This window comes from Stegodyphus dumicola, chromosome 4, assembly GCF_044657685.1.
Source record: "Stegodyphus dumicola isolate Sdum_Otavi_A_Nest chromosome 4, ASM4465768v1".
NCBI lineage: Eukaryota > Metazoa > Arthropoda > Arachnida > Araneae > Eresidae > Stegodyphus > Stegodyphus dumicola.
Genome location: NC_140771.1, coordinates 4,981,246 through 4,995,482, shown reverse-complemented (window position 1 = coordinate 4,995,482; position 14,237 = coordinate 4,981,246). Strand labels below are relative to the sequence as shown.

The following is a 14,237-nucleotide window of genomic DNA, read 5'->3' as shown; positions in this document are numbered from 1 at the left end:
TACTTTCTTGTGCGAAGAAAAGGAAGTATTGTAATCACTAGTTTTCGGGTACCATATTTCAACGAAAATATCGATTTTTAATGCTATTGAATCCGTTTGAAAGATATCTGTGCGTAATATCTGTACACACGGACAGAATAAAGAACTTTTTTTTCTTCTCAAAACGGGTTGTAAAATGTATTCAGAAGAGTCTTCTTATATGTTGGTAAAGCATGTAGTTTTTTACTTTAGAAGTGATTGAATTATGTTGTTCTTATGTTCTGTTTCAGGTTTTTATACTTTTAGTTAATCTCCGTGCAATAGCTGTAGAATTATGAACAATTTAAAAGTGCCGCTAAGCCTAACGAGGCTGCCATTTGTTTACATTTGAAACTCTTAGTGGAACAGTGAATTCAGTTGAGGCACCAAATTCAGTGTCTTTCTGCTCAGTTGGATGCAAAAGTTCTTTCACTTTTTTGCACCAAAATACTTGTCTTCCTGCCCGTTGGCCGAATTGCTTCTTGTGACGTAAAAACTCTTATTTGAATTACAAAAATTGTTTTTCTTAAACTGTTTTTAGCTGTATTTGGTGTTTTATGTTTTTCTATATATTATACTATTTTTTCTGAAGATGCTTTGAGGTTTTATTAGTCCAAAAGTCCAGTTTGCCCTGAAGGACCTTAATTTCGTTTTGGCATTTTGCGTCGTTTCACGATAAGCGTTGTTTCACTTTTCAGATTGTTGCTACCCAATATTATCTCCCTTTATTATATTTCAAGAAATTACCATAATGAAGAATCTGCATTAATGTACGTATAGTTCTCGCACTGTGATAAAACAACGGTGCCTAGAGCCATCAAAATTTGAATAACGTAATCTTCCATAGAATATGGGCATGTAAAAGCCCAAATTTGAATTTGAAATTTGTTTTATTATCGATTTCATATTCTGTAACACTTCAAAGAATTTTTGATTAACAAACTAAATGATTTCAAAGGCAGCAATGGCAACACTGCACGGGGGAAAAAATTATCTCCAGCGCGCGGAACTGTGTATCGGAAATTCTAAAGATACGTTCATTTCAAAATTATTTTGCGATACTGCTGTTGAACTGAATTTAACGGTTTGAGTTCTGAGTACGTAGAACATGATATTTAATAAATGAGGATAAAACACAAAACGTTAAAAAAATTCCCCTTTGGACGTAATTTAAAATCTGAAACCTTTCAGAATTTATTATTATTTTTGCTTTGCTGCGAAGTAAGAATTGAATTGATTGAATGAGAAATATATCTCTTAATAAAATTTGAGGAAATGAGTTTAAATGGAATGCAGCAAAACTTGTATATAATTTAATAGGCCGTACAAGGAACTCGGTGTGGTTAAAATATGAAAGTTCTTATCATCCTGAATAAGACTCGGTAAAACTTTTATGCCTTTAAAAGTAGAACGCGACTGTACTTGAGTCAAGTTAGTTATCCAAATTTGTCAAGTTCCTTGTTACAACTTAAAGATGCTTACCACTCCCGCGTCTTATTTACGAGTTCTGTTTCCATCCTTAAATCACGGTTTCGAAATCAAGCGAGTGGCTGCAGCTCCGATTTTACGAGTCTGTCAATTATTGCACAGGCGCCTCTTCAGTTCCTAAGACGATCCCACAGATTGGCCAATTGTGAGGTGCAGCAGACAGGAGCCGGCTTGCCATTGTTTTGGAGTTCATGGCCCATCTGTTCCATCTGAAATTGATTCGTTTTATTCACTTCACCCTGTGCAGAGATAATTAATTCTTTTCACTCGCCGAATTTTTATCTTGAAAGAAGAAAAGTGAAGTTGTTAGTTTTCTTAAGAATGCGACGAATTCCCAGGGGCAATTGTAACGAGCATTCTCTTCCGTAAATGTTCTGGCGTTCGTTCCATGGATATCAATGATGTATGTTTACAACGAAGGCAAAAATTTCTAGTTCAAATCCAAAATGGCTGTTTGAAAAGGCATTGCAGTATAATTATAATTCCAATGCTGTTGAACAGAACGTGGACATGGAAACTTCTCATCTTATAAGGTATTTCTCCCGCCTTCTTGGCATGCCTTTGTAGTGTGGTGGTCTGTTACCTGGGCGCGTATTCGAGAGGTCCGTGGTTCGATTCCTGTCGAAGGCCTTGCTCACTTTTTCATATGGCCTGCTTCTAAAAAAGTACCTAATGTCCCTACAGTCCCTACAGTGGTGCTCGAACAAAAAAGAGTGGCAGATGAGATGATTCTCCCCACCCAGGATTTTGCGATTGAGTCCCCCTCTAAAAGGGGAAGTATATAAGGTATTTCTCCCACCTTCCTGGCATGCCTTCGCGGTGTAGTTATCTGCACGCTGGGCGTGTATTTCAGATATCCGTGGTTCGATTCACGGCGAAGGCGTATAAGGTATTTCTCTCGCCTTCCTAGCGTGCCTTCGTGGTGTAGTAAGGTTCTGCACGCTGGGCCGGTATTCCAGAGGTCCGTGGTTCGATTCCTGGCGAAGGCGGTTGCTAATTTTTCATCTCTCCGGCTTCTAAAACTATACCTAATGTCTGTACAGTGGCGACCGATCTACAAAGGGTATTGGATGATCTCCTCATCCAGGATTTGGTGATGGGGGGTTCCCTAAAAACCCCAGCTGCCCTTTAAAAGGGGGGTATATAAGGTATTTCTCTTGTCTTCTTGGCATGCCTTCGCGGTGTGGTGGTATGCAGGCTGGGCTTGTATTCCAGAGGTCCATGGTTCGATTCCCGGCGAAGGCGTTGCATATTTTTCATCTTGCCTGCTCCTAAAAAAATACCTAATGTCTCTACAAACTTATTAAAATATCTGATGTATTCCTTGTACAGAATATTAAATTATACACATTTAACTTTTTTAATCGAACTTTGACTGTAATTTTAGCGTTTGTTCTATCTGTTTAGTGAAAGGCATCTTTCTTGGATCTTAACTGCAGAGGTTAATCGTTTACGATGCGCCTCGTTTACCCCAATTTTTCTCATCTTCCATCCTATGCCCAATCCAAAGGAGCTTATAAAATTGCGCCCAAAATTCGTGATGGATGCAGGTGCCTGTAACTTTAAGTAGAGGTCATTCTCTGACAGTCTATCGCATCACCGAAATGTTTCAGCGTCACGACCTGCCCTTCCGAGGTCAACGATTCTGATCCGAATCAGATACAGACACTGTTCGATGTTCCGAGTGCTATGACGACCTTCGTCTAGGCGAGCGAGGCAAAAGAAGCATTTCCTAATCGTAGATTTAATTTCGGAATTCACTTCTTTTTGACGGCGTTCTGTCAGTTTCTTAACGGCTTTCCAGATGCCCATCGTGTCGATTACAACGGGAGATAAAGTTTTGGCCCGTTTCCGGAGACTGCAGATGTTTGAGTTCACAGGTCACTAATGACTTAATATTTGCGCTGCTACGGATGAAAATTTTTTGGAAATATTCACGATTAGAGAGGCGAGTAAGTGATAGAAGGTTATTAAACTGACGGTTTTTATCGATTGACGGTTGTTTGAAGGTATTCTCTGTTCCTTATAAATTTCAGCTGTGTAGGAGGATAAAAGACCATGAAAAGATGTCACGAACTTAGCATATAGTTTAGTTTAACATTCATAACTTGGAGGAACTATAGTTAATCAATCTTTTTTAGTTAAGTTTTGATTTATAAGTTGTTGTGTTTCTTGTTTTTTGTGTTGTGTTACAATGGGATACTATCGGCAATGCAAGTACCACATTGTAATTTAAAAAGAAGATTTTATCGGAACAGTGTTTATGCCGTGAAACTTAATTAGTCTGAAAATTTATTCATCATTTCATTCATGTAAATTATAAACTAAGTGGCGTAACAGCCCTAGTGGGCCAAGGTCTGCAGTGCCCCTATATCTGCTTTCTTGACCGTGGGCCCCGAGGTGCATGAGCATATATGTACAAGTGGTCAGTTTGTCGCAAGACCCCCCCCCCGGTGTTTAATTCCCAAGTGAACTTGGTGCTCCGACCCACTCAAGGGATGACCTTGCCCAGTCGGACCTGTGGTGCGGCTGCGCAACGCGCTAGCCACTGGGCCACGGGGCACAAATGTAAATTATGTTTTACTAATATTCTTAACTATTGTGCGTTTGGTTTATTTCTGTTGTTTTAAGTATTCTTGTCATAGGCATACCATGCTGTTGTTGTCGTTGCTCACTTGTCTGACTTATACTCAGCCCAAGCCCACGATATTCCTCGTGGCAAGGAGCGAAAGTTTACGTCTGTCGTTGGCAACAGCCTTGAGCACCTTACAGGTGACCAAGCGATTTAGCCCAGTCCCCCCCCCAATTTTGATTGAGAGCACCCCCGGAGGGACGGGTCCGTGGGTCTCCCACACATCTTCAACCACTGACCTCTCGAGAGGACTCTTGGATCGCCGGATATTTAGAGTGCCCCCATGCCGCACGGACACTATACATTTACAGACATCCGCGCCTTCTCCGTAATTCGAACCCGGGCTCTTCGGCACGGCGGTCAGCGACGCTAACCACTCTACCGGTTGGGCGGAATAGGCATACTATTTTCGGTACGATATTAATAAATATTTTAAAACTTACTCCGATTTTTCACGCTAATTTTTTTTACACGATAGAAACTTTCTCAAATGGTAAATGGGAATATATTATCTTCGCATTGTTACGAATCTTTATTATATGCGGCTTAAGTTTCTGTCTGTCGCCGATAGTTTATTGGTTGCTTGCGTAACTGTACTAGCCAATGGGGTGAAGTTGCCACGGCATTCAAATAGTCTATACACACTGATACCATGCATGCAGTTATCATTGTTTTAATTAAATTATCATGGTATTTAAGAACGTTTGAATATTTTTATTCATACAATTGTTGCTTATTATGCATTTAACTTTATTTACATATGAATTACCTAGAAACTTGCTAACGTTGAGAAATTAAATGAGACGAAACCAACTAACGAGTTGTGCTTAGTACCAGCTTACGAGTGTGCGTAGTGCGTAACCTACCTGATGTTTACCCAAACCCCTATGCTAAATATCCTTTCGAGTAAAGAGTTTAAAATTTTGACCGATTTTATTCCAGCATTGCGTTTTAAACTGAAGAACGCAAATTGAGCGTGTCAGGGGGAACGTGAACATTGGTTTGCATTAGCAATCATCTGTTTATAATCAATTTATAATATCTAGAACAGCCGTCATTTCGTATGACCGCCGGGCTTTCTAGTTTTATATAACGTAGCACGAAACATCTGAAAAACGAAGCTTTGCCAGAAAAATAAGATCACAGGAGCATTACTATTTATTATTGAATAAATGCCTATCTCGCTAAACTGGACCTGGGTTCGATTCCAGATGAACGGGCTGCCGCATGTGTAACGTGTATACGAAAGTCCTTAACGAAGGCCTCCCTCCCCTGAGGCTGAGATGAAAAATGGGCAACTGCCCTCGCCGGGAATCGAACCGCGGACCTTTGGAATACGCAGACCAAAAAAACCTCTGGAATCGCGTCCTCTGGAATACCTTATTACCTTAACACTTTGTTGCTCTCTTTTAAATTCTGAGAAGACTCGTATATATATATATATATATATATATTTTTCATCTCTTCCGTTTCATTTTTAATTTCGAAGCTAAGTTCACATTAATCTTTAATGCTGATGTCGCGTTGATATTTTCATTAAAATAAGTTTAAAATACATTATCTGCCTTTCTATATTACGATCTGATTTCAGGGGGAGGACTGTGCAGGTAATTAGGTCACTGTGTTAATTTTATACAGCGTATTTTGATATTTAAATTTTTTCTGCATATTAAAGATATTTGTATTTTCTTCAGCTTACTTACAGTCACACATGAAGATGCCTCATATGGAAGCAATTCTGAATCACCAAGTCTTGCTTATCTGGGAATGTGTAAATAAGGTGTACGCCCTACTCACCAAGGTCGTTTAAATAACTGTCAAAGTTTTCCCCGTTTAGCATAAAACGAGGAAAATAATGTGTGATATATTCGTAGGGTGGAAATGTCAGGCCATAAAGTATACATTGCTTTGTATGCAGGTGTGAAAATGACTGGAAAGAACACTCAACGTGCGTTTAATGACGAAATTAAAATGTTTAATATACTAACTAACTAGTCTTATAAAAATTTCCATTCAGATAACCATTTCACGTGAGAAGCTATTCACACGCTGAAAAACTTTGCTATATTTGTACTGTACGTGTAATTTATTTTCCAAAATTAATAACCTAAAAGGAGACTTTAGTCCAAAATAGGACATTAGTCTCAAAAGGGCATTTTGCGTCGAAACACTGAAATATGCTTTTCAAATAGTTGCCACCAAATATTATGGCTCTGTATTATGTTTAAAAAAATTAAATCGTCAAGAATCTAAGTGAATGTGTGTATGTTTCTCGCACTGTGAAAAAACAATGGTACATAGAGACATCTAATTTTGAATAACGTAATCTTCCACCCGAGCATGGGCAACTGGAAGTCTGAATTTTCAATTCCGTATTTTTTTTATTATCGATTTCATATTTTTTTAACTTTAACGAATTTTTGATTAAAAATCTCAACGATTTCAAAGCGAACAGTGGCAAAACTGTAAGGAATAAAATATTGTATCTCCAGCGTACGAGACTGCCTATCGGAAATTCTGAAATATGCTGTTTTTAGATATTTTGTGAGTTTGGTGTTGAGTCGAATTTTATGTGCCGTAAGCGCCAAGAAAGTGATATACAGTAAATAAAGTAAATAAACAAAATTTTAAAAAAAGTTTCATAAAATCATCTTAGTAAGAAAACTGTAGCATAGATACGATAAACTGAGAAAAGACTGAAAAAAATATGAAAATGTATGCGAACCCTTAGCACTTCATTTAAAACTCTAAACACAGGCTGATTTTAAAATTCTTATAATTTTGCCGTTGAATTATATGTGACGTAAGTACGAAGAAAATGATGCTTAATAATAAAGCTGAAAAGACGAAAAGAAATTGGGTTAGCAGGCTTGAATACAACAATGACGTGGTAGATTGTGAACTCAACGAGAGCGTAGAAAAACCTTAACAAATCCTTTTGGGTGACCGTTTAAAATCTGAGCCCTCCTTTTTTAGTCCAAAGGGATTTGAATCCCGAAGGACTATTAGTTTCGTTTTGGCATTTTGCGTCGGACTCATAAATGTCGGTTCACTTTTCAAACTGTTGCCACACAATGTTAGAGTCCTGCATTATATTTGAAGAAATTAAACAATGAAAAATCTGCATAAATGTATGTATATTTCTCGTATTGTGATAAAACAACGGTACATAGTCATCGAATTTTGAATAACGTAATCCTCCAACGAATATGAGCATGTGGAAGACCAAATTTGAAATTTGAAATTTGTTTTATGATCGATTTCCTATTTTTTAAAACTTTGACGAATTTTTGATTAACAAACTCAAGGATTTCAAAGCGAGCAATGGCAACGTTGTGCAGAAAAAACATTTTTATCTCCAGCGCGTGAGTCTCTGTATCGGAAATTCTAAAGATATGCTCGTTTTAAAACTATTTTGCGATATTGCTGTTGCACTGGATCTTATGGTTTAAGTGCGAGGAACATGATATTTAATAAAGAAAGGTAACACACAAAATGTTAAAAAAACGCCCCTTTGGACGTAATTTAAAATCTGAAACATTTCAGTTTTTTTTTTTTTTAAAGGGGCAACTTGCTTAGAAGGACTATTAATTTCAATTTGGCATTTTGGGTTGAAAACTATAAACGGCGAATCACTTTTCAAATTATTGGCCACCAAATGTTATCTCCCTATCTTATATTTAAAGAAATTAAATGATGAAGAATCTGCATAAATGCATGCATGTTTCTCGCATTGTGATAAAACAACTGTACTAGAGCCATCCAAATTTGAATAACGTAATCTTCCATAAAGTATGGGCATACGGAAGCCCTAATTTGAATCTGAAATTTGTTTTATTATCGATTTCATATTTTGTAACACTTCAACGAATTTTTGATTAAAAAAACTAGTATTCTCTTAAACATTTTTTTGGGGGGGAGGGTGAATTATGTTACCATAGCAACCATTTTAGTTAAAAATTATTATGATGTTTTCGTTTAGTTAAATTTTTAAAACGTTTTTTTAAAGGAGTAAATTTAAATGATTTTTTAATGTTGCTGTTGAATGAAACTATTAATATTTAGATATTTTTAGAATTTTTAATACGTCTGAACTCCTACATCCCTTTTAAATTAAATTAAAAATACCGACGTTTGTATGTACTCTACCTCCGGTAGACTTGTAATATGTGAAAAGCGTCACTGATTAAAAGGCCAAATGTAGCTAAAAACGAAGTTAAATGATGCTGAAATATAATATTCATGAATATTAATATAATACCCAGATGCAAAGAGGCGTTTTTACCAGGGCTATGAGTCTCAAAACGGCATTTTGCGTCGATTCACTATAAATGTCGTTTCACTTTTCAAATTGTTGCCACCAAATATTAGCACCCTGTATTATATTTAAAGAAATTAAATAATGAAGAATATGCATGAATGTATGTATGTGAAAAAACAATGGTACATAAAGACATCCAGTTTTGAATAACGTAGTCCTCCACTCGAACATGGGCACCTAGACTCTCGAATTTGGAATTTTTTTTATTGTCTGTTTTATATTTTGTCAAACTGTAACGAATTTTTGATTAACCGACTCAACGGTTTCAAAGCGAGCAGCTGTACGGGATCACTGTTACGGCATCACTGTACGGGAGAAGCAAAAAATTCAAATACAGATATTCTAAAGATGTGTTTTTAACAATATTTTTAGCCTAAAGGGACATTAGCTCAAATGCTGTCGAAATGTACAATAGATGTTTGTGGGTTGAAATGGGGGGAAAAAAAGAGTCCCCTTGGGCTTAATATAAAATCTGAAAGCTTTCAGTTTTTTTCTTTTAATTATTTATTTTTTCCCATTTTTATGGCCCACCAGCGGCCGAGCGGTAAAGTCGCTGAACACTGGTAGTTCGGTCCGAGGTTCGAATCCCGCGAACGGGCTGGCTGCATGGGTGTTTTCGTGGTTTTCCCCATGTGTAACGTATATACGAGTCAGTTTCCCTTAAAAAGCCTTCCGCGAAGGCATCCCTCCCTGTAGGCAGATAGCCCTCGAGGCTTTGCCGTAATTAAATAACCTAACCTAACCTTTCCCATTTTTATTTATTTACTACCAAGTTTCTATATTTAATATTAACGCAGTTATTTTTTCTGCACTACTGCGAATTGATTAATTGACGAATGATGCTTTTAAGACTAAATTAAAATAAATAATGCTTAAGATTATAAGATAAAATTATAAAATAAAATTCGATTTTGCAGCTACCGCAAAAACTCTTTCAGAGACCAGAAAAATGTATCAATTTAAAGAATTAGAAATCGAAGAAATAGTTTGGATAAGCGTTAAATAATTTTGTATGTACATGTGTTGTAAAATTTAATTCTTTAGCAAATACTTTTTTCAGTTATACGAATACTACTGATGTAATTTGCTCTTCAGTAAAATAATTTTATAAATGTTTTTTTCTTTTTCATTTTTTGATATTTCAATCCATTGTTTAAAAAATGTGTTTTCATTTTCTGTTATAGGTAAGCATTTTGATGTCCTTTGTAATACCAGGAAGCTGAAAAAAATGTATCCTCACCCAATGTAAGAGTAATGTATAACATGTCTCTTGAAAATTTCAGTAGTTGTGGAAGTATGAATATGCATGCTAATATTCTTCACAGCCAAACTTTTAACACTGGGGGAAAAAAAAAGCACGTCTGCCATCTTTGTAAGATAAATTTTAGCACATGCAATTTTGCATCGTTTATAATTGATGATTCAGAATTTTATGCTTATGTATTTACTGTATCTTCTGCTTAGGCTGCAATAAGTACTTTTGCTTATTACAAAATACTCGCAGTTATTAGTCTACGGATCGGGTGTACAGTTATGCCTTTAATATGCAATGAAAATAACCAATCATAATTATGAGAGAAATAGATTCGTAACCACAAAAAATTTCGACGTGTGAGGGAACTAAGTATTTAAATGACTATAAATGGTTATATAGATGAAAAGTACAAAAGTGTTTGAATATGTTGTAGAAATAAGAATTATGTTGGCAAAGATCCTCTTTACACTATAAAATCAATAAGAATCACGTTGATAAAAATTCACCTACGGAAATAAGTCGTTCAGCTAGAAACGCGACATTTTATTATTATAAAATTATTTAAAAGCGGAACCAAGCTTCAAATCGCTTGCCTTATTCACTAAAAGTGTTAAAATCGTATTGCACTTATTTTTGAAAGCTTCTTGTCTTTTTTGTACCTTTGGTTACCAATGTATGTCGCACACTTCTACTATAGTTATGCGTAGAAAATTATGCAAAATCCATATAATTAGGATTTATTTATTATTAGACTAGTAGCAAATTATGAAATAAGTTCTTTAATCTATGAATATTTTGCTAAAGAATTAAATGGAGGGGGATGGAAACAGATATACCCCAGGTAACTATTATTGAAACTTGGCATATGGTGTTTGTTACCTATTAAAAAAATTCATATTTTCGTTGTAATAGTTTTATGTTTTGCATGTCGAGTAATTATTCCTTTATTTTGTTTTCATATGAATTTGCCTGTTTGTTTCGTTGAAAGTACATTTTTTGTGATAATATACATTTTTACGTGCCATGTTTTTCATATAAAATTAAAAAAGATGCAAGAAATATTTTGCGGATCCAACAAAGGATTACACAAAAGAGGTTTAAATCTCTTAGACTGTTAGGAGTATCAAAACATTTAAAAATTAATGAAATATGAGACAAGCAAACGTTTAAATTCTCAGGCCTCTCGTTCTCCTCACAAGTTAGAATTTCTCCTTAGAATTAAAAATTCATGAAGTATACATATGCAAACACATTTAATGGTCACAATTCAAAATTACTATGAAGTATTAGTGTAAAAAATACTGTAACAACTTAAAGTATTTATTTATTTTATTTTACCACTTTATTTTATCTTTAGGATCTTTAGTATCACTTCTATCTTTCCGTTTTCCTATCAGAAAGTTAATTTAAATTCGCGCGTATTCAACTGAGGTAGGTAGAGAAAGTATTTAAAGGAAGGTGTTAGATTATTCAATCAGAACGTATTGTACACTGCGGGGGGGGGCAGTTCTATATCTCCCGTTCTACTGGTCCCATTGATAAAATTAAAATTGTGTTTTTCATGTCTCAAAAGAGCGGCTTAGGATATATATTAGATTTATATATAGCATTCCTCTAATATTGGTATTTTGACACAAAATCGGATTTTTCCTGAGATGACACTCCATTTTTTTTTTTCCATATTTCGATTCTACGACTTAAATTATGCCAAACTGCCAAGTTTTGTAAAAATCCCATGAGTAGTTTTTAAAAAATTAGCTCTCAAAATTTTAGTTCCTCAATGTTTCTTGAATTTCATATATATTTGTTAATGTCTCTATTTTTAATAAACTTATTTTATGGTTTTTTTCACATTTAGAAATTCAGGTTCATTCCAAATAAAATTCACCATTTTTATGATTTATTTTTAAAATTTGTAATTTAAATAATTTTCATAAATTTTCGAAAATAATTTTGAATTACAACCTATAAATTTTTTAACATCCTCTTAAAGTAGATGTATTTCTAGGCACAACGGAAAAAATTAGTTTTTTATTCAAAATTTTCTAAAATGTACTTGACTTTACATATTGGCTCATTTTGAAATTTGGCATATTTGTTATAAGCGATAATACCGCCAAATGTGGTTACGCACTTTGTTAAAATTATTTGAAAGTACGAACGATGACTTTTTTCATGCTCGTCTGCAATGCAAAAAGCGAAAGGAAAATTAGGTTGCTGTAAATTAAGAAGTTCGCCAAGTAAATTATTCTTGGAGCAAAGTGAAAAAAATACGGCAAGAGAAATTTTTGAATTTCTCCGTAAATTTCGCACCAAATTTTGCAAAATTTGATATTTAGGCATGATTTGAGTCGTAGAATCGAAATATGGAAAAAAAATGGCATGCTATTTCAGAAAAAGTCCGATTTTGTGTCAAAATTTCGCCAATCGGCCCAGTAGAACGGGAAATATAGAACTGCCCCCCCTTTTTTTTTTCTTTCCCCGCAGCGTACATATAAAAGAAATTAATGCGTTAAGATTTATTTTAAAGCAAATTAAAACAATATTTTAATTGATCTCTTTCATTTTTTGCAATTTCATAATACATCCTTTCACTTCTGAAAGAAAATACGAGCGCATTATCACCGACATTTCCTTTCTGGTTTAATAAGTCTTCTTGTAACACAGTCTCTCCATTACATTGATTCTGTGCTTTGGTAAGGGCAAACTAGGTGGGTGTTTCAGATGTCGTCTGCTCTGCTCTTCTCAATAACCCATTACGTCTACATCCATGCGCGACATTGCAGTGATCGGCTGCATGGAAATGCCGGATGCGGAGGCGGATTCGCGTATCTCTCATCATCGCGGGTGTTCGTCACCCTGCCTTCTCCTCGGGGGCCCCCGGGAGCGCATATGTCACCAATTTGCTCCCCAACCCTTCACTCGCGAACATCCATCACCCAGTCCTGCCGCAAATGTACATAGCATCGTGGAAAAGCAAAACGAAAAAGCGAAGCGAGTCAATTGACAAACCGATGAAATGTCCGAAGAGAAAGCGTTGAAAATTCCTCTCTGTCCTTTACGGACTGTTCACCGAAAGTTATTCTGGGACTTTTCCTTTGCCTGCTGTCAGAAAATGTACTCCAAATAGAATGCACTCGGTGATTGCCAAATGATTAAAGGAGATTTAACGGAACTTGAGAAATAGAAACTCTGTAATAACTTTTAGTAAGGATGATGTCGTCGCATCGAATTACGGTAGAGTATCCCGTTTTTCATCACACAGTAACATCACACAGCAAAACTTCACTTGTGTTGATGGGATTGGTGCATTTCCAAATTTTTTCAATACACATATAGAAATTCCACTTACTGATACTGATTCGGGTAACAGTTCGAAACACTTTACGTCGGAGCACGGAGATTTAGTGCAAAGGGGCAATTTCCCCAGAAGCACTATTAATTTCGTTTTGGCATTTTGCGTCGTTTCACGATAAGCGTTGTTTCACTTTTCAGATTGTTGCCACCCAATATTAGAGCCTTATATTATAGTTAAAGAAATTAATGAAGTATCTGCATGAATGTATGTATGTTTCTCGCATTGGGATAAAACAACGGTACCTAGAGCCATCAAAATTTGAATAACGTAATCTTCTACAGAATATGGGCATGTGGAAGCCCCAATTTGAATTTGAAATTGGTTTTATTATCGATTTCATATTTTGTAACGAATTTTTGATTAAAAAAACTCAACGATTTTAAAGCGAGCAATAGCAACACTGTACGGGGGGGGGGGAGTCTGAAAGTTTCAGATTTTAAATTACGTCCAAAGGGGCGTTTTTTTAACGTTTTGTGTGTTACCTTTATTTATTAAATATCATGTTCTACGTGCTCAAACTATAAAATTCAGTTCAACAGCAATATCGCAAAATAATTTTAAAATGAGTGTATAAATTTCAAATAATTTTCGATACAAAGTCTGGCGCGCTGAAGACAGAATTTTTTATTTTTTTTTTTTAATTTTATTTTTATTTTTCCCGTACAGTGTTGTCATTGTTCGTTTTGAAATCGTTTAGTTTTATAATAAAAAATTCGTTACAAAATATGAAATCGGTAATAAAAAAATTTCAAAATTCAAATTTGGTCTTCCACATGCTCATATTCGTAGGAGGATTACTTCATTCAAAATTAGATGGCTCTAGGTACCGTTGTTTTATCACAATGTGAGAAGCACACATACATTCACGCAGATTCTTCCTTATTGAATTTCTTTAAATATAAGACAGGGCGATAATACGTGGTGGCAACGATTTGAAAAGTAATACAGCCTTTTAAAGTTTTCAGCCCAAAATGCCAAAACGAAATTAATAGTCCTTCCTTGCAAGTTGCCCCTTTGGACTAATTATGTGCGGCGCGCGAGTCTGTGTATCGGAAATTCTAAAGGTATGTTCATTTTAAAATCATTTTGCGACATTGCTGTTGAATTGAATAATTAAATTGTAAATTAAGATTTTATGATTTAATTTTTATGTTTTAAGTGCGAA

General features: G+C 35.3%; 1 protein-coding gene across 2 annotated transcripts in view; it reads left to right on the top strand.

Moving 5' to 3' along the window:
- The window catches only part of LOC118188907 (papilin-like), a 345,995-nt gene that overhangs the window by 140,181 nt on the left and 191,577 nt on the right, over positions 1-14,237 (top strand). Inside the window, exon 2 of one of the 2 annotated variants that reach the window (XM_035359432.2) lies at positions 9,644-9,704. The exons of the other annotated variant lie outside the window; for it this stretch is intronic. Within the exon in view, the coding sequence (XP_035215323.2) occupies positions 9,688-9,704 (17 nt within the window). The 5' untranslated portion in view covers positions 9,644-9,687. The remainder of the gene's footprint in view (positions 1-9,643; positions 9,705-14,237) is intronic. 2 annotated transcript variants of the gene reach the window in all.